The 25,167-nt window shown below is 41.1% G+C and overlaps 2 protein-coding genes across 11 annotated transcripts in view; one reads left to right on the forward strand and one right to left on the reverse strand.

Annotated features, from left to right (window-relative positions):
• LOC106566841 (plasma membrane calcium-transporting ATPase 3) overlaps positions 1 to 12,650 on the forward strand; it is a 35,136-nt gene extending 22,486 nt beyond the window's left edge. For 3 of the 5 annotated variants that reach the window (XM_014135298.2, XM_014135300.2, XM_014135299.2), the window contains 5 exons: positions 201 to 412; positions 812 to 919; positions 1,530 to 1,712; positions 3,929 to 4,015; positions 10,920 to 12,650. In XM_014135298.2, the coding sequence (XP_013990773.2) occupies positions 201 to 412; positions 812 to 919; positions 1,530 to 1,712; positions 3,929 to 4,015; positions 10,920 to 11,351 (1,022 nt within the window). In that variant the 3' untranslated portion in view covers positions 11,352 to 12,650. Of the gene's footprint in view, positions 1 to 200; positions 413 to 811; positions 920 to 1,529; positions 1,713 to 3,928; positions 4,083 to 10,919 lie in introns of all 5 variants that reach the window. The other 2 variants (XM_014135301.2, XM_014135304.2) reach the window with 1 other exon arrangement.
• A 355-nt stretch (positions 12,651 to 13,005) lies between these two features.
• LOC106566843 (bile acid receptor) lies at positions 13,006 to 23,624 on the reverse strand. 6 transcript variants are annotated; one of them, XM_014135307.2, is made up of 12 exons: positions 23,484 to 23,543; positions 20,295 to 20,364; positions 20,008 to 20,128; positions 17,980 to 18,348; positions 17,662 to 17,802; positions 17,229 to 17,359; positions 16,238 to 16,336; positions 16,023 to 16,122; positions 15,462 to 15,578; positions 14,246 to 14,338; positions 13,734 to 13,847; positions 13,006 to 13,521 (listed from the first exon to the last, which is right to left on the reverse strand). In XM_014135307.2, the coding sequence occupies exons 3-12, from the start codon at positions 20,102 to 20,104 to the stop codon at positions 13,304 to 13,306; spliced, it is 1,479 nt and encodes a 492-aa protein (XP_013990782.1). In that variant the 5' UTR covers positions 20,105 to 20,128; positions 20,295 to 20,364; positions 23,484 to 23,543; the 3' UTR covers positions 13,006 to 13,303. The 6 variants fall into 6 exon arrangements, with proteins under 6 accessions (XP_013990782.1, XP_013990783.1, XP_013990780.1 ...); XM_014135308.2 differs by having other exon boundaries at positions 20,008 to 20,149; positions 23,484 to 23,502; XM_014135305.2 differs by lacking the exon at positions 20,295 to 20,364 and having other exon boundaries at positions 20,008 to 20,149; positions 23,484 to 23,624.
• Between the last annotated feature and the right edge of the window lie 1,543 nt (positions 23,625 to 25,167).

Raw genomic sequence — 25,167 nt, forward strand, 5'->3', positions numbered from 1 at the left:
GGTAGGTAGGTAGGTAGGTAAAGGCAATAGTGAGAGACAAAAGGTTGAGGAAAAGCAGTCATGGAACTGTAGTGCTCTATTTAGCTCGTAGCGTTTTACATTATCATTTAGTATACCTTTGCTTGGAAGTAGGAAGTATATCTTTAACCACATGTGACTCTATTGTCCACTTATCTTTTTTGTGTTCCTCTCCATCTCAGGAGAAAAGATCTTCAATATTGATAGTGGACGCAATGCCCCTCTGCACTCTCCCCCCTCCGAGCACTACACTATCATCTTCAACACCTTTGTGCTCATGCAACTGTTCAACGAGATCAATGCCCGCAAGATCCACGGTGAAAGGAACGTTTTTGATGGCATATTCCACAACCCTATTTTCTGCAGTATTGTGCTGGGGACTTTTTTAATGCAGGTAAGAGGACCATAAGCGTTTACTTCTTATACGTTCAGGTATAGGCAACATTGATGGGGGTGATGGCCACAAAAAATCTGAACTCATCATGAGGGGCTGTAGTTGCTCACAGGTCTACGTACCCATATCCATACCCCTCTGCTATTCTAACTCGCAACAGTAAATTCAGACCCCGCATGAGTTCCGAGGGCTTTCAAAAGGGGAGCATGCGGCCAAGCCGCCAGTTGCCCATCCTTGCTTTACATTATAGCAATACTAGTAATGTTATTCAACCATGTCATATACTGTACATAATAATCATTACTACTTAATTATTGTCTCACAGGATATGTTATGCTGACCAATGGCAACCACTTTTTGTGATCAAATCTCTCTCGTCCTGTGTCTTGTTCTGTACAGTTTGTGATTGTGCAGTTTGGGGGGAAACCTTTCAGCTGCACACCACTCAATGTGGAGCAGTGGCTGTGGTGTCTGCTCGTGGGAGTAGGAGAGCTGCTGTGGGGACAGGTACTTATGCTGGAGTTAATGTGTAAATGTGTTACCCAAACTGTGGTTCTAAAGTGGTTTTGTGTCAAGAACCAATTAAGGTCTTTGACATAGACAAACCCACATATCCATAACCTAGTCATAGTTGGCTTTTACACAAGAAGGAGTGCCTAACATGCTGACCAGACTGCAGTTGTTTTTGTCCACCCACACAAGACGCAGAAGAAGAAGAAGCCTGAAGGAGGAGAGATTCCTAGAAATTAACTTGGTTTACCCTTTTATCTATAGATTAATTGTCGGAGTAGAGGACCTTGTGTATTTCAGGTAAAATAACAACCCAATGTTTATATCCCAGGACAAATTAGCTAGCAACAGCAAGCTAGCTAGCTAGCTAAATTGCCATAAATGTTTAATGCTTTTCAACCTGTCTCCAAACTAATATAGTTGGTTCAGAGTTTGTTTTGATATTTCAACCTGCGTGTCCTGATTGTGTCTGGTGGACAAAATCAACATGCGCACGATGGCGCACGCAGACGTCTGGTCAGCATGTAAGACCCACCAGACCGAAACCCTTTGTTTTACAAGTTGTGTTCTTGTCCTTGTCAACTAACACTGACCCTGACCCAAACAGCTCATCACCACGGTACCCACCAGCCACCTGCCCTGTCTGAAGGAGGCGGGTCATGCGCTCGGTAAGGAGGAGATGATTGATGACGACATGGCAGATGATGAGCAAGAGATTGACCATGCCGAGAGGGAGCTGCGTCGAGGGCAGATCCTCTGGTTCAGGGGCCTCAATCGCATTCAAACTCAGGTACAGTGCATTGGGCTCCACAATTCCCTGTCCCTTGTCTTTCTCCAACAAGGGCTGTAGTATGTACTGTACTGTCCTATGAAGAGCAGGCCTTTTTGCTTGCTCGACTCATCTCTGTTGATTTGTGTCTCTCTTTATTCACCTTTTGATGCCTTAATTCATTTCACCACAATTAATTCCTTGTTTTTTTATATGATATGAACACAGTGATATGAACAGCGTAAAACATGCACATAATATTCTCATTCCAAAAAGTTATATTTTATGCAATCTTATTTAAAATACAATAGGTTTGGATCATTCTGTCAGATACCAAAGACGTTTTCCTATACAGTACCTTCAGAAAATATTCACACCCCTTTACTTTTCCCACATTTTTTTTTGTGTTACAGCTTGAATTTTGTGTGTCTTCCCTACACACAATACCCCATAATGTCAAAGTGGAATTTTGGTTTTATATATTTTTTTGTATTAATTAAAAATGAAAAGCTGAAATATTTTGAGTCAATAAGTATTCAACCCCTTTGTTATGGACTCCTAAATAAATTCAACAGTAAAATTGTGCTTAACAAATCACATAAGTTGCATGGACTGTTCAATATTATTATGTTCAATAATAGTGGTTAACATCATTTTTTATGACTACCCCCAGCTCTGTAATCCACACATACTGTACAATTATCTGTAAGGTCCCTCAATCAAGTAATGATTTTTCAAACACAGATTCAACCACAAAGACTAGGGAGGTTTTCCAATGCCTTGCAAAGAAGGGCACCCAGTCACTACAAAGATACAGGCATCCTTCCTAACCTTCTTTCCAGTTGCCTGGAGAGGAAGGAAACCGCTCAGGAATCTCACCATAAAGCCAGTGGTGATTTAAAAACGGTTACAGAGTTTAATGGTTGTGATTGGAGAAAACTGAGGATGGATCAACAACATTGTAGTTACGCCACAATACTAACCTAATTGACAGAGGGAAAAGAAGGAAGCCTGTACAGAATCAAAAATATTACAAAACATGCATCCTGTTTACAACAAGACACTTAAGTAAATGTGGCCAAGAAATAAACTTTTTGTCCTGAAAACAAAAATAGAATATACCTAAGCACAGGCAAAATCCTAAAACCTGGTTCAGTCTGCTTTCCAATGGACACTGGGAGACAAATTCACCTTTCAGCAGGGCAATAACCTAAATCACAAGGCCAAATCTAACCAAGAGACTTGCTAACCAAGACGGCATTGAATGTTCCTGAGTGGCCAAGTTACAGTTTTGACTTAAATCGGCTTGAAAATCTATGGCAAGACTTGAAAATGTCTGTCTAGCAATTATCAACAGCCAACTTAAGAGAGCTTGAAGAATTTGGAAAAGAATAATGGGCAAATATTGTACAATCCCGGTGTGCAATGCTCTTGAAGACTTACCCAAAAAGACTCACAGCTGCAATCGCTGCCAAAGTTGTTTCTAACATGTATTGACTCAGTGTTTTATTTTGTATAAATGTTCACATTTTTCTTCCACTTTTAACATTACAGAGTATTTTGTGTAGATTGATGACAAAGCATTACAATTAAATCCATTTTAATCCCACTTTGTAACACAACAAAATGTGTTGTGTTACAAAGTTTCAAGGTGTGTGAATACTTACTGAAGGCACTGTATTTATCGATAGGACAAACATCATTATTTATATTGTTGTAACCTATAAGAGTAATTTTGATTCCATTGCATGTTCAGATTTCTCACTATAATACTTTTTCTCCTTCTTCCTCATGTCATTGCTATTATTACAGATTCTGTCATTATTTTTGATGTATCCTTTGTTCATTGTTAATCAATCCTAAAAACAAGTATATGAAATATTTGACAAGAGTTGTAATTGTTGTCTTTCTTGTACACACACCAACATCTAGATGAGACAGAAAAAAATGACCAGTCCATATTTTGAGGGCAACATCATTGATAAAAACAGAGGTCAAAATTGGATTACGATTGTCTATTAAAATGCCTTTTTGTATCTAATACATGCTTTGATACCTCCATAGTGGAACATGACCTCCACAAAACTACAAGTTCTACTATACCATCCCTTTAAACGTGATTCATTCTGTGTGCTGGTTCCCTCCAATATGCATCCCAGGGCCCCCTACCAACTGACATGAGTTACTGCAGGACTGTCATGTCCTCTCTTTAATATCCTCTCTCTCTTCTCCAACAGATGGAGGTAGTGAGTACCTTCAAGAGAAGTGGTTCCTTTCAGGGTGCTGCGCGACGTCGCTCCTCAGTTCTCAGCCAACTCCATGACGTAACCAATATTTCTACTCCCACTCACGTAGTTCTCTCCACTGCCAATGCAACTGGTGCGCCTGGGAGTGAGTTTCTGCCATCCATTAACGGCACACAACAAAAAACAGTCCACTCACCATCATCAAAATGAGCATGTTGAAATGCACCTTTGCCTGCCCAGAAATGCAATTAAGCATCAAAGATACGTGTTTGTCTATGTGCGTGTTTGTGTGTTGGGGAGTGGGGGAGCCAAAAATGAGGCGCCTGACCCACTGACCTTTTCATTTGACTTTTTGTTGTTGTATTAGTTGTTAATTTAATATTTCTTTACATCCTTTTCACTACTACCTCATGATCTTAGTCCAGGATTCAATCAGAACCGTGTTAGCCGACAACCGCATGACTCTTGTTCGAGAGTCAGGCTGCATACTCGTTTGTCTTCATAATTCAGTATAGACTACTTCATTTCTTCAAACATGATCATTAGCTGGCCAGCAGTATTTAATGAACGCATAAAGAATATACTTTTGTGATATATTTTTTTTATGTGTGAACATTTTATAGTCCTGAATGTTTTCTAATTTATGCTTTTCTAATGCACAAATAAGGAGAACGTAGGCTATGAATTTCGTTGAATGATTTTACATTTGAGTGTCATTCTTTTTATCATTGATATAGTCTACACATTAAATCACCGTTTTGAACTACTAATGCGGTAGGGAAAGAAGGGGTGGGTTGTGACAATGACCACAAGAGCAGCAGCTTACTAATTTGACAGCTCATACCCCAGTCATACCTCCAACACCGCCTGAACAAGAGCCATGCGTTTGTCGGCTAACACGGGTTACCCTTAATCTGATTTAATCCTGGCCGTAATCTATTTCTTTATCTTGCTGCTTTGTTTGGCTTGACACAGTCTGTGATCAATTGTGTTTCAAACTGCCCAGAGAAGACTGTCTGTATGCTCCTTATTTTCAATGAGATCGACATTTTATTCAGAGCATTACAATGACGCAGCCATGCCAATTTCTGAGATGACAAACCAAGGTAAAAAGGGACACACAAAAGAAAAATAGTTACATGTATTTTCCAGTGTGTGCACTTCTGGAAAGTTGTAAACCTTCGAGTATAACCTGCAACAGTGACATTTCTGAGATATCCGTTTTTGGTCACCTTACCAATAAAACAATTTCTCTGTCCCTAGGTTTGATCAGACTGCCAAATAAGGATCTGCAGTGTTGCTTTGTACAAATAACTACCCTCATTTTACTTGGTTTCTTTCGTTCTCTCTCGTTGTAGGTTCTGCATCTCGTGAAGGAAGACATTTTTATTCCTTTCTATTTCCTAACATTGGCCTACTTTTTTGTGTGTTTTTTTGTCAGGTGTAGATGATTAAAAGACTAATTGTGATTTGATTGTGATTAGATCTTCCTGAGCACCTCCGGTGGTAGTCAAGGACCCATTGTATCTGGATATCAATCAAGTGTAAACAGATCTGGATGGTCAAACCATTTAAATCATCATTATATCGGCCACTAAAATCATTGACCGCTAGCACCATTGACTTATAGCATCAGTAATCATCTTAAAAAATAAACTAATTCATATTATTGTGAAAGAATGTCTGTCAAATAATTAGCATACAGGAAGGCACCAGGAAATCTGGTCAAATTGTGGACACAGTTGACGGATAAGAGACACATTTTTACACCATGTATAGACACGACAAACATTGATCAGATAGTGATCCTATTGATCAGATCACAAAACCCACATGTTAGCGCAAGGTGTAAACCATGCAAGAGACAGGATTACGCATCAGACTAGATTGTATTTCGATGTGTAAAAGGTGTGATCTGGCTGTTTTTCTTTCCTTTGATCTGTCGACTTTGAAGGAGGTTAATTTGGATGTATGTGGTGTAATTGGTATAATGCAATATCCATGCATTCAGCCAACCAACCCACATAAAAAAACAGTCCCTCAACTGTTGTGCATTTTGCCTCATCATTTCCCTTGAGGACTTCTTTATTTATGTTTCTCATTTATAAACAGCTTCAGATTTCTTTGTCTATAAGGAAGATTAGTAGACATCTGAATGTAGGAACTCTAACTTCTAACTCTAACTATAGAAGGAATTTGCGTTGATCCAAGCAATGTAATTTACTTATTATTTTGCTCTTCAGCTTTATAGGTACTTATCGTTTCCCCTTAATGTTCTTTACTTTCCGGACGCTGTGGTTGTCAGTTCAGTGTTCATAGGTAGCTCTCTATGGGCTGAATCCTAACTTGAGATCCATACGTGTACAACACTCCAAACACACTTCCCAAATTAGGAGTCTGACCTATATGTTTATTACCACAATATCTGTTTTCCTTGTCCTATGTTTCTGTTTCTATGTTTTTACTCCTGTCCTATGTTTCTCATGGCTTTATGAAGACTATGAATCACACTCAAATTAATTTGATCACTAGCTGAATGTCTTGGTTTAGAAAAAGGACTCATGAAGAAAATCCTAAATGTTGTGTCAGGGTTGGGATCATTTCAACTGAATTCAATTCAGGAATGGAATGTACATTGATGTACATTGATGGATGGTCCATTATCTTCACTGAGAATTGTTTTATCAATTCATGAATTTAATTTCCTCTTTGTTCCCTGAATTGACCGAGTGGAAATGAATTGAGCCCAACCTTGACTATCATTAATACCTGTCTGTCTGTCCTCCCCTCCAGCATCCTCTCTTCCTTTGTCTAGTGTCATTCAATATGTCTGGAGCGTCCATGGGATTCAACCTCCACCGCAGAAAAACAGGCATTCTCATTTTTTTCTCAAAGTTAGGTGGCCCATTTAAAAGAAACCAAGTGAATACATTGACTTGAATAATATTTCATTTTCAACAGCTGTTTGGTATTGACCATTGTGGGACCTATACTCGAAAGTTTACAACTTCCGCAAGGGGACATTCATTCAGAGGGTACCTAAGAATGATCTGTTTTTCTAAATAATTTACTTAATGGAAACAAACAGCTATTAGGAGAGAAAAAGAATTAGCACAAGTCAACCTTAACCTTGTCTCTGTGTTGCCTCACTCCCTCATCACAACATGGTTATTGGGTCATGTCGCTTCTTGTCCAAGATCTTTGTGGTCATTTTCAGAGGTAGAATGGGTATTTTTTGGTTGTGCTTGCTACAAAAGTTGGTCTTTTTGGATGTGCTTGCTGAAGAAATGTTTTTTTTTATGGCTATGCTTGCTGGGGGAATAAACAAACAAATCTTATTGTTTGTGCATGCTGAAGTACAGTACACTGAGCAAACAGAATTCCTAATGCTCATCCATAACTCTGACTTTCGCGCGAATCCCTCTTTTTAAATCAATGTATAATTTAAACAAGAGTTACTTGCATGTACACTATATATACAAAAATATGTGGACACCCCTTCAAATTAGTGGATTCAGCTATTTCAGCCACACCCATTGCTGACAGGTGTATAACAGCAAGCACACAGCCATGCAATCTCCATAGACAAACATTGGCAGTAGAATGGCCTTACTGAAGAGCTCAGTGACTTTCAACGTAGCACCGTCATAGGATGCCACCTTTCCAGCAAGTCAGTTCGTCACATTTATGCCCTGCTGGAGCTGCCCCGGTCAACTGTAAGTGCTGTTATTGTGAAGTGGAAATGTCTAGGAGCAACAACGGCTCAGCCGCGAAATGGTAGGCCACGCAAACTCACAGAACGTCACCGCCAAGTGCTGAAACGCGTAGCGCATAAAAATTGTCTGTCCTTGGTTGAAATTCTCAGTACCGAGTTCCAAACTGCCTCTGGAAGCAACTTCAGCACAAGAACTGTTCATCATGAGCTTCAGAAAAATGGGTTTCCATGGCCGAGCAGCCGCACACAAGATCATCATGTGCAATGTCAAGCGTCGGCTGGAGTGGTGTAAAGTTTGCTGCCATTGGACTCTGAAGCACTAGAAACACGTTCTCTGGAGTGATGAATCACACTTCACCATCTGTCAGTCCGATGGACTAATTTGTGTTTGGCGTATGCCAGGAGAATGCTACCCGCCCCAATGCATAGTACCAGCTGTAAAGTTTGGTGGAGGAGGAATGATGGTCTGGGCTGTTTTTCATGGTTCAGGCTAGGCCCCTTAGTTATAGTGAAGGGAAATCTTATCACTACAGGATACAATGACATTCTAGGTGACTCTGTGCTTTCAACTTTGTGGCAACAGTTTGGGGAAGGCTCTTTCCTGTTTCAGCATGACAATGCCCACGTGCCCAAAGCGAGGTCCATACAGAAATAGTTTGTTGAGATTGGTGTGGAAGAACTTGACTGGCCTGCACAGAGCCCTAACCTCAACCCCATCGAACACCTTTGGGATGAATTGAACTGCGAGCCAGACTTAATTGCCCAACATCAGTGCCTGACCTCACTGATGCTCTTGTGGCTGAATGGAAGCAAGTCACCGCAGCAATGTTCCAACATCTAATGGAAAGCTTTCCCAGAAGAGTGGAGGCTGTTATAGTAGCAAAGGGGCGCCAACTCCATATTAATGGCCATGATTTTGGAATGAGATGTTCGACGAGCAGGTGTCCACATACGTTTGGTCATGTAGTGTATCAAGTTAAGATTCAGCCCGAAGTGTCCATCGCAACGTAATAGTTCACATACTTATTTGCTTTACATCAAATTCTCCGTGGGAATGAATGTATTATTATGATTTGATTATACTTCACAATATGCACATCTCTTTACAATTTAGGACCAGTCATAGTAATTGCAGGAACACCTTATTTATGTTTTCCTCATTAACAATATTAAAGTCAACTTCACCATAATGCCTTTAAGACCTATGTTGAGTTCTGTGTGAATGGGTCCTGACTTTGAGTGGATGAATAACCCATCATTTGTTATTATTTTTGTACAGGGACAGGGGTACACTCTTAGAAACAAGGGTTTCAAAATAGTTATTTTGCTGTCCCCATAGGAGAACCCTTTTTGGTTCTAGGTACCACCCTTTTTGGTTCCAGGTCAAACTCTTTTGGGTTCCTTGTAGAGCCATCAGTGGAAAGGGTTCTACTTGGAACTATAAGGGTTCTACCTGGAACCAAACTGGGTTATTCAAAGGGTTCTCCTATGAGGACAGCCGAAGAACCCTTTTAGGTTCTAGATAGAAAAAAATGTGCTAAGAGTGTAAGTTGTGGCTGGACACAGAAAAACTGGTGGTATATCATACATGTTTCACATGCTTATTATGTGACTATGAGAAAAGGTTTTGATACATTTGTTCTGACATTGGAGGTAATGATTTGTTGTACAACACTTGCAATTCCAGTGTGGTGACTATTGTGCCTTATGAAATACAACCATTGTCTACTATATTGACATGTTTGTACTGATCTGGTTGACTGTATTAATGTCCTTAAATCTAAAACACCCGACTTGAGATATACCCAAAACAACTTACAAAGTACATGTTCAAGATATTCAATAGAAAGATACATTTCACTTACAATAATTATTTAAAAAAGTTGAACTGATTACTTCACATACACTGTTATTACTGTGGCTGGTCTGTATTGTGGATGATTTACCCTTTGCTTTACTGGTAGCAGGTAGCATTATGGCTAATTGGACATTGCAACAGTCAATAGATACAGTAGCTCATTCAACTGCGCCCATAAGCATTTTCTTCTGCATCAAGACAATCTCATGCACGACCACATTGAATGTGTTTTTTTTTTACAGCATGGCAGTAAATGAGGCTCTCACATGATCAGCCTGTCAGCATGTCAGTTGTTGTTTGGTTTGCAAACTGGTCTCAATCCCATGCTCTGTGTTCTAGTTGTTTCACCTGTCCCGTATGTACGTTTTATAGCTCTGTACAAAAAGGTTTCTATATGTGTGTGCGCGTGTGAGTGTGCGTGTGTGTGTGTCAGACAATGTTGTACATCCATCAATGAGTATTTGATACATTTAAAATGTCTTATATTGAACTGACAACAGCAACTTTGATTTTTCATTATTTAAGTTACCTTTTTATTTGTTTTACTTCCACTAAATTGCTTTAAAGTTATAGAGTATTCCCAAACGGACATGTACATATTGTACAAGTACAGTAGGCTTAATCCGGTCAGTGAGGCATTTCAATTCATAGGTAATTGATTGCCTTTAAAGAGACTATACAGAAATGTTGCATCTGGGCATGCTCCTGAACAAAAGGGGTCCCCTAAATCAGGGTTTTCCAAACTCGGTCCTGGAGGGGAGGGGGGGGCTAGTTTGGGAAACCCTGATTTAGGGGACCCCTTTTGTTCAGGAGCATGCCCAGATGCAACATTTCTGTATAGTCTCTTTAAAGGCAATCAATTACCTATGAATTGAAATGCCTCACTGACCGGATTAAGCCTACTGTACTTGTACAATATGTACATGTCCGTTTGGGAATACTCTATAACTTTAAAGCAATTTAGTGGAAGTAAAACAAATAAAAAGGTAACTTAAATAATGAAAAATCAAAGTTGCTGTTGTCAGTTCAATATAAGACATTTTCCAAACTCGGTCCTGGAGGGGGAGGGGGGGGGGGGCTAGTTTGGGAAACCCTGCCCTAAATGGAAAAAAATAATATCTAGGAATTACCTCAATGGACAGAAAGAAGCACGCCTGCCCATACCCAGGCAAACCTACAACAATAAAACTTTTCACTAAGAATTTAACTAACATTAAGTGGAATTTTCAGAAGAATCAAAAGTTGTATCTTTTCATAACAACTTTTTCAGGTAAGTTTAGTCAGATAAATCTACCACTGTGACGCTTTTTAAATGCTAAATCTCTCTCCACTTGTTTGTCCCATCTATTCCCTTTTCCGTTCCGCATTTTCCCCCTTGTATGACCATTATTATACCAAACTCAACATAGATCCAAGTGGTGAAAGCATTCCGTAGTCCACTTTATGATGGCATTGAGAAGCCGGAATCCAAGAACTCCATCCACGACTTCATGGCACACCCGGAATTTCTCATCAATGACTCGGTCCACAACATCCCCTTGATTGACGAGACAGACATTGAAACCGAAGAATCAGAGCGCTCAGACTGCAACAACGTTCGCCTGGCTCTTCGTCAAGCTCCTCCCCTTGCCAAGCCCCCTCAGCCACCCTCTCGCCACCGCTCCGCCTCCCGTCCCGCCCCCTACCGCCAGCAGAGCCTCCCCGTTACACTCAACTGCAACAACAACGCCACTGCTGCTGCTGAGAATGGAGATCATCTGACCCCAAAAGATGCAAGACTACCAGCTGCTTCTCTCTGCCGCCCCACCAGCCCATTGCACAACGTGGAGACCTGTTTATAACTACGATCTGGGGACATGGTTGATAAGAAGGGAGAGGAAACACCAATGACGTTGATGGACATGGATGTAACCCAACAAAGAGGGAATGAAGATGAACTGGACACGGAAAGAGAAAGCATTACCTGGAAATGACATTGTATAGACCGATGGTTTTATGGATTGTTTCGTTGCCCGACCTTTCCCCCCACAGCCACTGCTTTTAGCCTGCACTCTCTGCTTCAAAGCACTCTCAAATCCTCTCAAAAAGCTCCACAGTCCAACGATGCTAACCCCACCAGACTCTGATAAAGACACTTTTGAAATGTATATCTAGGCACGCAATAGAGGAGTGATTGGTGTAGTAGAGACAAGAATGAACTGGAATTGATTATTTTCCTTTTGATTGAAATGATGAAAGACTCAATGGAAAGTGAAATGGGGTTAATTCATTCGGCTTTTTAAAAATATTATTGTCCAAATTATTACTGTTGTTATTACTACTGCAATTACTACTACAATTATTATATTCCAGTTAATGATGCTTCATTGATTAGCTTTATCTATCCATGTATGTATGTATGATGTATGTTTGTGTGTATTGTTTGTTTGCTTAACTGCTGTATTTGTCTCCTTGTATTTCTGTTTTTATATACTCCTTCTGGTCATGTCCTTCTTTTCCTTTTCTGTGTTTACATGTGTTGTGTATGTCTTGAAAAAGAAAAAAAGAAATATAACTATAGAAATACATTTATAAACACATACAACAACTTCAAAACACAAAAAGGTAACAATATAGTACATCTGCTATTAAAACAAAGTCACAAATTAAAAGTAGTACTCATGGTTTTGGTTCTTCTCTTCATGTAGATATGTCTTGAATTAAGTTATTCATTTGGACACTACCATGAACAGAGGGGACAACTTAACTGAGTATTCAAAATATTAAGTTGCGCATAAAGATTAAAGGAATTTATTTAAGTGATTATTTTATTAATCCCTGTTCATTCTCTTTATTTTGGTTTTTCATAACATAAAATGAAAATGAAATTATTACTTTATGTACTTTAGAATCTATGAAACAATATCAGAGTGTATGTTGTATGTATTTCTACTCGACTATGCTTTAATGCTGTCAACTGTGATCAATAGTGACAGCTTTCACAGGGGCACAGATAGATATCCATTGAATACATCTTTACTTTTACGTTTTACTTACGCTTCTACACTACATTGTTTTAAGAACATTTTAGTTTTTTGAATGATGCAAATAGGATGTCTCCCAGCTTTGTGGAGAACTTATTAAAGCCGTCTGAAAGTTTATATTTCAGCAACCATGAGAAATAATTCCTTATATCACAGTGTATGTTCGCAGGGAGTGATGTGGTTACAATAGAAGTTGGACAACTGAGGTATCTGTAAGGTGTATTAACATTGTTTCTGATGTGAGCCACAATTGATGCCAATGCTGTTTTGCACTAGTCTGCCAAGCTACTACTGTCAACCCACAACATCCTAGGTAAGTGTAAATTCATGAACATTTATTTTAACAAACTTCCTCTTTAAAGTCCAAGAGAACACTGTAACAGACCTACCAGAGCACTGTGTGGCAGTATAATGACCAGGTGGTTGATTCCGCTTCACCATGAAAACAACACAAACAGGATGACTGCCAAGGTATGATAAAATACTTTTTTAATACCTTAATCTGTGTTCTCCATATAGCAAAACTCACGTTGGTTTCATACTGGTCGGTGATTCAAACTTTACAATAGAAACCAATCACTTAGAAGAATGGTATTGGTATTTTTCATTATAAACATAATAATCCTAAATGGCCAATAGTGTTACCTTAAATTGTTTGGTACAAACTTGATAAATCATTGAACATTAAGCCAAAATGTAGATTGTTTAAACCATTTGTTTGTGTCTCTGTCTCTCTGTTCTATCTCTGTTCTTCGTACTCAGTGTCTGTCTCAAGGCTGACTGTCCCAGAGCTGCTGTCGGAGCAGGGTGAGGTGGTTGTGTCGTAGCGTGCGCAGCTCTGTGAGTCTCCCCAGCAGGCGAGCGAAGCGCTGGGCTCCCTGAGGGCCCTGGGCTCCATACCGGGCTCCGCACACCCTGGACAGAAGCTCCATGGTCAGCTCCTGTAAGCTCTCCACACACGCCACCGCCCGCAGCAACGCTTCGTCTGCTAACAGAGCCAGATGACAGAACGACATAGAGTTGGTCGTCACTATCTGGCCAAGCTAGAGGAGATATTCAGACACTCTTGGAGGAAAATGATAAGTCAATAAAAAGTGTGTCTTTATCAACTAAATATCTTGTGTTATAGTATTTAAAATAAATTAACAAATACATTTAGCCTTTCATACAGTAATGTGTCAGGCATAGAGAGCCAGTCACCTGAGCATAGCAGTGCTGTAGCAGTGAGCAGGGCATATTCAGCCTCCGTCACCCCCAATGCAGCCATGCTGTGGAAGAAGTTGAGCACCGGTCCTAGCAGGTCCTCATTGACTCCTGCACACAGACACACTACCTAAGACTCAACATGGAAGGAAACAGGACAAAACCCAATTTCCCTTATTATTCACTGTACGCTTCATTTTAATATCTTTAAAGGGATAGTTCACTATTTTGAAATTATAGCATATTTTCGACCCACCTGGGGTGTTGTGGTTTCATCCAAACAGTTTTTAGGTTTTTTTGCCTGTTATTTATCAAAGTCCAGATTCTCAGGCTAGGATTTTTAAAGCCTGTAACAATACTAGTGGAAAATAAGATTAAATGTCAAAAACTAAAATCGATTTTATCCCTTTAACTTGAACCTCTCTTCAAATAGTACTGTAAATAAAGCTCGTAAAATGGGATACTATGGTGGTGAGTTTACTGTATTTAGATAGGACAGTGTGCCTTACCTGAGTTTACAGGGCCGGTCCCACTATGAATGTTTTCTTTGGACTCTAAGGTTTTCAGCCAATGATGAGTTGAGATGTTGAAAGGTTGTAGTGCTTGTAAAATAAAATAAAACAATGAGCTCTCTGGCAAAATCGGCCCGGTTCCATTTCCATCACTAGCTCCTACCTCTTTAGTACACAGTAAATCAAGGAGAGTTGGAATCATAGTGTTCACTGGAGTTATCTTAACCCTCAACAGAGTGATTTGCTCCCTGGAGTGATAACTGGTGTTCATTTGGATGTGTACTTTTAACTTCATTAAGAGTAACCAGAGAGAGGGATTGATATCTATGGAGGATCCACAGCCCCCTTACATTGCTTTGGAGTACAGTGCAAGAAGTGCTATATTCACTGTTAAAGTTTTCTACCTCGTTTTTTTTTTACCACATTTTCAGAGTTGATTCAGCAGTGTTCATTTCCATTAACTCTCACGGGGGGGGGGGGCTTCATTATATTTCCCAGCATGCTCTGTTGCGGGTTGATTTTTAGAATTATTTATTTCAATATCTGTGTTTTCGCATGTACTTTGATTGTTATTGATCTTATGCTACACAAAGATACATAACTTACAGTTTTATAAACAAATCTAATCCGTAAGAGGTTACTGAGATGGTTGTTCCAGTTTAGGTGATCTAGGTGTTCTCAATATACTCAGTCTTTACTCTGACAATCATTCTGAATGCAGGTTGCGGGTGATGAAAAGATCAAATTGTTGGATAGCCTTGCTAGAGATCACTAGACATCACTTAGCAAGCCAGCATAACGTAATCATTTACTCTAAAGGCACACTGGGAAATATGCAAATAAGGCTTTACACCCTACAGTAAAAGGTAGTGAACTGCTAGAGTAATGTACTCTGATGGAGTTGATTGTTAATTTAAAACACATAAAAGTGTGACATGGCATGTAGTTACATTTAATCAACTCTGAGAGTTTAATGTGATTGGATATGTACTCTATTTAGTGGACATGTACAAAACAATTGTCATCTACCCCATGACCAGGTTGGTTTTAACAAAAAATCTGGTTGGAACCATTAACCCCCAAATGGTGTTGAATGTGACTCCAAGGGAGTTAAATGAACTCTTGTAATTGTACAGTGTAGCATGCTGAAATGGAGCCAGGACAAATGAGTCAGACACCCACAAACCTCATGGTGGTGTGGTGGTGTCAATACCTGGGCTAGAGGCTGCTGGGTTCTGTGTGAACTGCTGAGCTGATAGCAGAAACATGACTTCCACAGATGAACTAGAGAGGAGGGTGGTCTGGTCCGAGCAGTCCAGGAGCTCAAAGCCTACATGGACACCAGATTAGTTTACACTACAGGAGGTATCAGACACAGAGTGGCCTCAGAAAGAGAAACAGGGCTGTTTTATTTATTGTTTATTTAACTAGGCCAGTCAGTTATGAACAAATTCTTATTTACAATGACGGCCTACCTCGGCCAAACCCTAACCCGGACAACGCTGGGCAAATTGTGCACCGCCCTATGGGACTCCCAATCACTGCCGGTTGTGACACAGCCTGGAATCGAACCAGGGTCTGTAGTGACACCTCTAGCACTGAGCTGCAGTGCCTTAGACCGCCACGCCACTCGGGAGCCCTTTTGATTTTGATTTTGATATGAAAACATATGGTAGGTGAAAGCAACATTGTGTAAGCTTAGCAGGTATTTGCTTTCCATATCACTGCAGAAACAAGGAGAGAAAGCTTATGTATGAGGTGTGGCCCAACTCACCAGGTACACTCTTGGCGAACTGCAGCAGCCTCTGAGAGGGAGGGCATGCCATGTCTGTTAGTCTGTCTCCACCAACCTCTGTACAAGTCCACTCAAACACCTGCAGAAAGAAACTGCCTGAATAAGCTCTCAATGAGATTAGTAGAAAAATGACAACATATCTTTAAAATCTCAATCCACAGATAACAGAATTACTATTCTTATCAGCGACCCACCCTACAGTGTGTAGTGTCCTGCGCACTGTACTGCCGATGAGCCTCCACCATCCTGTCCAGCACATGCTTCTGTTCTACTGACAAATTTGCAGACACTACCTGTTACAGGAAAAAATTCATTACAAACAGATCATTTGATGGCTGAGTGAAATTACCCCACTGGGTACAGACGTCAGTTCAACGTCTAGTTTTGATATACATTTGGATGAGTTGTAAAAAAAAATATGTCACCATGTCATTGGATTTAGGACACATTATGCGAGTCTGTTGCAAAACGTTTCTTAAACAGAAGCAAAAGGAACGAAACAGGGAGGGACCTACCTGAATTTGTCTAATATAAACTCTTGTTTTGCTCTATTGGCTTCCGTTGGGTTCTTAAACGGTAAACTGTTTCCGTAATAAATATGCCCCAGTTTTCCACACTGATTTATCGTCATCACATTGAATGTTTTTTGGTTGAAATTAAGTGGAAACAACGTTGATTCAACCATTGTTTGTCCAGTGGGACCATTCTGACACAGACTTGGAGTATAAGCAGGGTCGTATTACAGGGCACCCCAATAAGAAATCAATCAAAAGTGTTACAGGCTACTGGTCCAGCCTACTATTAAGAGGCCATTCCAAAGACCTATGCAATGTTAAAAAAAATTGATCTGGGACATCCCCCTGATGGTCCCAGAACTTAAACAGGAAATCCAAGAAAGTGATCTGGGAGAGATCCTATGAACTATGAACTGGGAGAGAGCCTATGAACAAAAGTAAGGAACAGATCTGTGGTTCTCCACTGATACAATACATCTGACAAGATGATCATCCAAGGGTCTGTAACTATCTAGACCCTTGGATATTTGATCTTGGGGTATCTTTCAAAAAGCGTCAAGCTACAATGTCCTTGCCATTCAGAATATCCAAGAAAGTTAACACAATAGCGAAAGGTCAGAAAACTAGAGGAGAAGGTTTGAATGTAGGAGGAAAGGAAAAAGTGATGTACCTGTCCTGGTAGCCTGCTGGTGGAGCTGACTCGCCTGCTCCCCATGTTCTCCTCCTCCTCAGGCCCTCCTCCTCTGTGTTTGGTCCCCTTCCTCAGCCTCTTGGACTGGCACTGCACCTCCGTCAGCAGACCTGGCAACACAACTGCCTCTGTCAGACTCACATAGGCAAATATATTTTATTTACTTATTGTTTATTTATACAAGGGTATTGAGATCATACACATTTTCCCAAGGGATCCCTGTACAAGGTATTTTGGTTGTCTTAGCAATTAAATGAAGTCCGCCTGGCTATAAATTGGAGATATGAAGATTCAAGATTCAAGATCTTATTGTTAGCTTACTCTGCCTCTCTTCAAATTATTGACATTGCTTTCAGCTAAATACAGTTTCAAATATCCCTACAGACTTTTTGATATGGTATGTTCCCCTCACATTCAGCCAGCATGCCCACAGCACGACATTTCTGTAGACGGCAGTCCTGGCACTTTCTCCGCATGTACATGTCCATCTCACAGCCTCCGCCACTTTTACACCGGTACACTGCTTTCTTCGTCACACTCCTTCGGAAGAAACCTGAAACACAGGAGTATAACCACCTCTAGTTGGGGTCCATTTCAATGAAAGTTTTTTTAATTTAAATTCAAACCCCATATTCAGACAGATACCGGAAGTGACGGGCTCTGTGATAAACTTTCAGGTTGACCCCACAAATGTTGTTGTAAACTTTGACATAAACACTGCCTCCCCTACCTTTGCAGCCTTCACAGGTGAGGGCGTTGTAGTGGTAGCCAGAGGCTTTGTCCCCACACACCACACACAGCTCATCCTGGCCCCTGACCCTTCCTCCCGGACCCAGCCTGGTCCTCTTGACCAGGGACAAACCTCCCCCACCTCGCCCCTTCCCCAGGCTTCCACACTGGGGCTCCGGGCTGGGCTCGCAGGGAGTGTCCAGGCAGTGGGGGCTGTAGGGGTGGGTGGAAGGTGGGTGGAAGGGCTGGGAGGACGGCGGTCCATAGACGGAGAACTGCACATTGATGGGGCTGTACTGCTGCTGGCTGAAGGCTAGGCCCTGTAGGTCTGGTTCCTGGAAAGGGTAGCCCAAAGGGTCCCCCAGCACATCTGTGTGATGAGGAAACAACACAAAATAAATGGATTTGGTGCTTTGATCCTGAACCCACCGGTTAAGTTTAAGTGCCCCACATGGGTGGACCTGGGAACATCTAGTGGCTAGCAAAGAGGGTCCACCAGAGCCATTATCCCAGTCACACTGGTTTCAAGTCAAAGTGCATCACAAGAATGTGATCCTTGTCCACCATCTTACGGGATTCATGCATGACTTAATGTCTTTTATTGGTCCTATGGGACATAATAAAAAAACGTCAGAGCAAGACCTTGTGAACCAGTTTGGACTGTGGAAACAGGATGCAGCTAAGAGGTTACAGGGGCATTTTACCATTTACATATTTTTATAGAGTTTTATTCAGTATTTTATTGCCGCGTAGATTGGTGTCTGATGATATCTTATGAGCGTAGCGGGGGGACCGGTGAAGCATTTAGCAAATTCAAGTCCCGTCTCCACAGAGGGAACATGTGTCACCACTGGTCACAGATCAGCCCTAAATCAGTCACTCTGATCAGAAGGATCCACTTCCATAAGCTGAGTCTCTTAGTGTTTTATTAGTTCAGATAAGAACTGAAATAATGAGAAGTTATTTATTTTAAGCACAAAAAAAATGGAATGATTAATGTCCATCCTTTCTCAAAATGCATCAATAGTACTGGATGTATAAGTTACATTGTACTCAGGTGCACATCGAGTGTCTTCATACCATATCAGCCTGGATATTCATCCATCGCTATGAGCTCTTAAGATGTCCTGAGATGTACTGAACACCACAGTGACCTCTGGAATCCAACCTATGACCCTTCCTTTCTGAACAACAACACTCACCCTATCCTCAGCCACAACCCGCCTCACCCCTTCTCTTCTAGAACCTTGACTCTCTCTATTTTTCCTCCCCTCTATCCTTCTCTCTCTCTTTCTCTCCATCACCACTTTCCTCACTCATCCCGTCTTTCCTCTACGTCTCACAGATGTTTCCTGTCCTGGCGAGGATGGAAGTCAGTACTGAGTTCGTGCTTGCGTGACAACGCTGTGGTGAGCTCTGTTTGTAAACCGTTTCAGCACTATGTAAACACCCAGGCCTCCCTCCCTCTGTCCCACGCACACTAACGCTACCCCCCATTATGTAGCCATATCATATCCACCCCTCAGCCAGGAGAGGAGAGGACCACAATGTGAAGAAGCCACATAATTAGGGTTAGGTCACAACACTCCACTGCAACCATTATAAATAGGCCCTAGTTCCAATGCAAATTCTTTGTTAGCTAACATCCTGTGTACTGGAAATGTGGCAGGCTATCCTGTAAGTATTTTTCCATTCAGATTTTTTTTATAAAAACAGTTGTTTCTAAATGTATAAGGTTACGCCCACACTTTATGTATTCTTGCAAGTCTCCCCCTCTAATCTACAGGCCTATGGCACTACAAATGATAACAGAAAAGCAACACACAAACTAAAGCAGAACAAAGGAAGCATAAACATATAATATAAATAAAATATAAATGTATAATCATGACATTTTGATTTGATTAGGTCATCACCATACAATTACAGAGTATGTATCAGGATACATTGTGTTTGGATCAGCACACCATCAAATCGGACTAGATTGCTTTAGTATAATTGCAGAGTCCAGATAAAAAGAGTCCCTCACCGTAGTACTGCAGAGGCTCGGTGATGCCATATCCATCAGAGGCAGAGAGGTAACCACCGGCAGACATGGTCATCTCCGACTCACTCCACTCTCTCATCTGGACAGCTGATCCACAGTCAGTCTGTAGGAACACCCGCTTAATCTATCAACACACATACGGGGAACCACACATCTGAGGAATCTGCAACTCTCCAAACATTTCTTTATATCCATGCTGACGACAGGTCTCCTCAGTCTCCTAGCTGTGATATCATTGCCTATTTTAAGCTACCCTCTGAGATGCAAACCTAAAGGTTACTCTTGTCCACAGTGAAGGCGTGCAGCTGAAGTCTGTGGCAGTGCGATGGATCTCTGCTCCTTTGGGAGGCATCAGGGGGAGACAAGGGACAGAGAGGAGAGTGTGAGAAGAAGAGAGAGATTGGACTTATGTCCAAACAGCTGTCCTGGCTTGGAGTTCAGAGGAAAGAGAGAGGTCCTGTCATATGGGGGCCTGTCCCTGGTGGGGAGCTTAGGTTTGGCATGGGTGGATGGATCCCACCCCACCATGGACCAGGAGTTCACAGAGTGGGAACAATGAGTTAGCTGGAGCTGGCAACTCACCGCAATCTTGTCTCTGTACCAACATCACTGGACATGACCAGTGGTCAATCTTTATAATATTTATTATATTTTCCATAAACATCTTGATACCTTAAATACTCTTCCCCATCTACACTATATACTATTAGTATGCTGTAGTTACTCTTCCTGGGTAAGTAGTGTGTGTGTGTGTGGGTGTGCATGCTTGTTGTACGAGTGTGCATGTGAACACAATAGAGTGTATGTGTCTGAGAGTAAATGTACGTGGATATGTGTGTACATGTGTGTGTGTTGTAAGAGTGTGTGTTGTAAGAGCGTGTGTGTGTGAAAGCTCATCTTTGAGGCCCCCAGGGAGTGTTTACTCTGATTCTGTTTGCTCTGTTTGTGTTGCAGTTAATATTTGACACTAGTCAGGTTTTGAGTTTGGGAAACTCTCCCCCCCCCCTCCAAAGTTGACTGGGTCATGTCGAGCCCTGGCGAAAGAGAGAAGACCCTAGATTTGCCCTAACCTCTCCCTGATGGGGTTTGACATGTAGCATGATTCTAGCAAACTAATGGTGTCCTTCCCACCCTGACCCCATTCCTCAACTGTCTAATTACACTGGCCTGTTTGTGAACCAAGCCGACCAACGAGCAGCATTTCATTCAATTATCTACCCCACGTGCTGAGCGTCTGTGCTGAGCAAGCAGTGCAAAGGAGAAGGTACACCATAGGTAGGATGCATATTTACAGTATGCACACATGCATAACATTGAGTATTAACAGTGATAATAGTTATGGTGACTATTTAGTTATGTTTCACTAATTCATGATCGGGCATGCAGTCCTCTGTTCATCTCTAATGGGCGATTCCAAGCCAGGAAGGCCCAAAAATATTTGAAACCCTTTTAAGACCAATGCATGGCCTCTTATAAGACAGTATGATCCCTGAACCGCAGAGGATACAGACAATATCTTGGTGTCATTATCCTCTTTATAGTGTGCTCGAAAATATGGAGTATGTCTAGATTCTGAAATAAAATCACATGGATTTATTCATCATAAAACATATTCATATGAATATCTCAAAGCACCCTTTTCGATTTAGCCAATTTTTGGGACATATTGTTTGGAACAACATAGTCTTCAAACACGTCACACGCCTCAAATTAACATTGTGTCGTCTTTGGATCCAACTAATCTCACTCCATCTGATACCTAGGCACAACTGACTAGCTAAGGCCCCTGATTGAAAGAAATTCCAAATACACTATGTCATTATTACATTTGTTTGAATTTCTTTGTCATTGTACAATTACATTAACAAATCCCAGGAGAGGCTTCTGTTGTCATATTCCTCTGTCATGTGTATTGTTGCATTAGTCATGTCTTCACAAAGCTTGCTATCCCTTATACTGTACTCTACCTCCAAGAGAGTGAGAGAGCATGATAATGGAGGGAACGCATACACTAGAGTGGATGTGGCTGCGCATTCATTAATTTCCCTCATCACAATGAGTGATGGGGACAATTTATTGGAGTGTATACATGTGGCCATGGATCTTCTAGTGTGGCCCAGTTGTCACTGTTGGACAAGGGCCTGAGCATGTACATCCCCAAGGGAAGCTTACTGGAGGAGGAGAAGGAGGGTAAGGGTGGGATAAACACTTTACCCTTGATTCACTCAACGTTTGGACTGAAGGCTGTAAGCACACAATAAATCTCTCTTTCTCTAAACCTCTAGCACATCTTCCCAGCTTGGCTCTTTATCGCTGCACACTGTTTGCTGGTAGCCTGACTCAGATAGCACAGTGTTTACTGATTTAAACAGGAAACTGACGCTTAGATTAGAGTGGCCTTGCAGGGAGGGCCAGGGGATGGATTTGTGGTTAAAGTCCAGTGCTAAAATAGGGGGGGGTATTTACATCACATGATTTGTAAATACTTGTAAATACTCTAAATGTTACTACAGTTAATGCGAATTGACTAGACCGTTGTTGTGAAATGTGAAAAGGAACATAAATGCTTGCTTAGTACATCACATTTTCACCTCTTGAAGTTATCGCCCTAACTAGATCCAAACAGTTTATAATCTGTTTTAGAAATACATTCTAGGAACGCGAAGCGAGGCGGCCATCTCTGTCGGCGCCGGAACTCTGAACATACTGAACATACAAACATAATATACACAATGATAGCCTTTGATTTCAGCTTATCTGTTGTCGCTTTAGAACGCTTGAGCCATTTTCACTATAGTACAATTGCAGTTTTCAGAAAATGTTTCTCTCTGAAATGGATTCCACGGAATCAAGATTTTAGTTTTTTCCCCCCTACGTACTGTAGATGCAAGCCTACCAAGTTAATTTCCCTTATCTATTACTTGTTTGTAACAGCAGGTCTTAAAAATGTTCACAAATGAGTTAGGATACTGTTGTCATGACTAAACGGACACAGAATCAAATCAAAACACTGGCTCGACATTGTGGCAAAAATATTTTAAAAAGTCCAAGTGTAACCACCAAACCTCTCTAACCTATCCAATGTCAGTTCCTTAATGCGTGCATCAATAATGTTTTTTTTATTTTTTATTAAGACTTAGTTGGAGTTGATTACCCTTCCAAAGCACACTGTTAAAACTTCTTAAATCTCTCTGTAAGTCTGTAAGATAAGATGCACTATGGCACCTTGGCACTTCATCTATCAGGTAGCAGGTTACTCAGGAGAAGTAGGACAGCTAAGACTCTTCACATCAACAAGACAACTTCACATCAACAATTAACAAGGAACATGATAGTAAAACTACATTTTTCAAATACACAGTCCATAGTAGAGTTTGAATAACGGATCATTTTGAAATAAAATTATAAATATACTCTTCATCGAGTAAAATGTATTAAAAAGAGTGATATGAGCTCACCAGTGGTGGTCTTCTCCTCGTGTGTTGACTTCTGATAGCCTCCTGATTTTTCCTCCCCTTACATTTGTAATGTTGACTGCAGTCCAGCCTCTAGCATCCTACACTTGCCAAACATGCACTCGTACACACACACACACACACACACACACACACACACACACACACACACACACACACACACACACACACACACACACACACACACACACACACACACACACACACACACACACACACACACACACACACACACACACACACGAACTTTCCCTCTCAATCAAGAGACCGTCACTCACTCATGCACATTACCTTGCTTAGGACCCAATATCAGAAACATTGTATGAGGTGGATAAGGATATTAGATACCATGGATGTCTTTCAAGAAGACAAGGGGCACTCAAAGTAGATTTTGCACAGGTATCTATGCAATATGTTATTATAATGGTCCTTTGTAGCTCAGTTGGTAGAGCATGGCACTTGTAACGGCAGGGTAGTGGGTTTGATTCCTGGGACCATTCATACGTAAAATGTCTGCTAAATGGCATAAGGTTATTATTAAACTGTGTAATGTATGCAATTATTTATAGAAAGGAGTAATGCCTGAAAAAATATATACGCACCTACTACTATGCACTTCTACAAAGGTCACAGTAGGCAAACCTTACAATTTAGCTCAAGTGAAAGCATCACACTTTTCTGAGAAAATGCACACCTTGCTTTGGCCTACTCCATGAGGTGAAATCTTAAACAGTAGTTGATACCTCCCTCAATTAATTGCATTATGTTAAACTAGAGAGTATAGAGGGATATATATGAAGTATGTGGAGCAGAGGGGAATGTGTGTGTGATGGTGTGGGCTCTGGCCCTGCAGTGAGAGAGAGCAGGCTCATTAAGACATTCCCAGTATTGTGTGTTTATAAACAGCCTCTTGTTCATCCCAGTGATGGATGATGGCCCACTATCACTGGCTCTTCCTGCTGCCCTCTGTAAGAAGCCCTGGGACTGCCTAGGAACACAACCTCTTTGCCACTGTTTCACAACCGACTACAACTACACGCACACACACACTCCTACTCCCTCACTGTCACTGCATGAAATCAGCCCCCCACACAGTTCATCTCCTTATAGAACCCATCGTGATAGCTTTGTTCTGACCTTTCCTCCCTCGCCGGGTGGGCCCTCAATGTCACTTATATGTGTGTACGTGTGTGAGGGAGAACGTGTATGTGTGCGTGTGTGAGAGGAGGGTTTCTCAGGGTCAGAATTCCATAACTAGTTTTTTTCAATAACAGGACAGTAATAACAATAACTGCACTAATAAAGAGAAACAACATGGCTGTGTCTTCCAGGAACATTAGAGTCAGTGACAGGTCTACCAGGGTCCCCCAGGGTCTACCAGAGTGTGGAGTGGAAAGGTCAGAGGCCAGCTTGACCTCCACATGACATGATAAATTAAGGTTGAATGTACACGGGATAAAGTCTAGGTTACAGTTGTGTAATATGGTGAAATACATGGTACTATTGAAATACAAGATACTATTGAAAGGGTGCTGCATTGCGTCTAATTCTAGATGTTTGATTATGAATGTCTTAAATATATACTTTATTTTAGTTTTTGCAATCAACAGTAAAATCTACAACATACATTTTTTCTGTTGTAAAAGGACAAGTAAAATCCACATAC

Source organism: Salmo salar, chromosome ssa13 (genome assembly GCF_905237065.1).
Source record: "Salmo salar chromosome ssa13, Ssal_v3.1, whole genome shotgun sequence".
Lineage (NCBI taxonomy): Eukaryota > Metazoa > Chordata > Actinopteri > Salmoniformes > Salmonidae > Salmo > Salmo salar.

Bases quoted from the DNA above. Each gene is read 5' to 3' on its own strand.
- LOC106566843 (XM_014135305.2), bottom strand. From the start codon at position 20,104: ATGAGAGAGTGGAGTGAGTCGGAGATGACCATGTCTGCCGGTGGTTAC. The intron at 16,337-17,228 runs GTACATCACTTT...TTCCTGTAACAG, and splicing joins CCAGCAGGCTACCAGGACAG to GTAGTGTCTGCAAATTTGTC. The intron at 15,579-16,022 runs GTGAGTTGGGCC...GTGTCCATGTAG, and splicing joins GTTCGCCAAGAGTGTACCTG to GCTTTGAGCTCCTGGACTGC.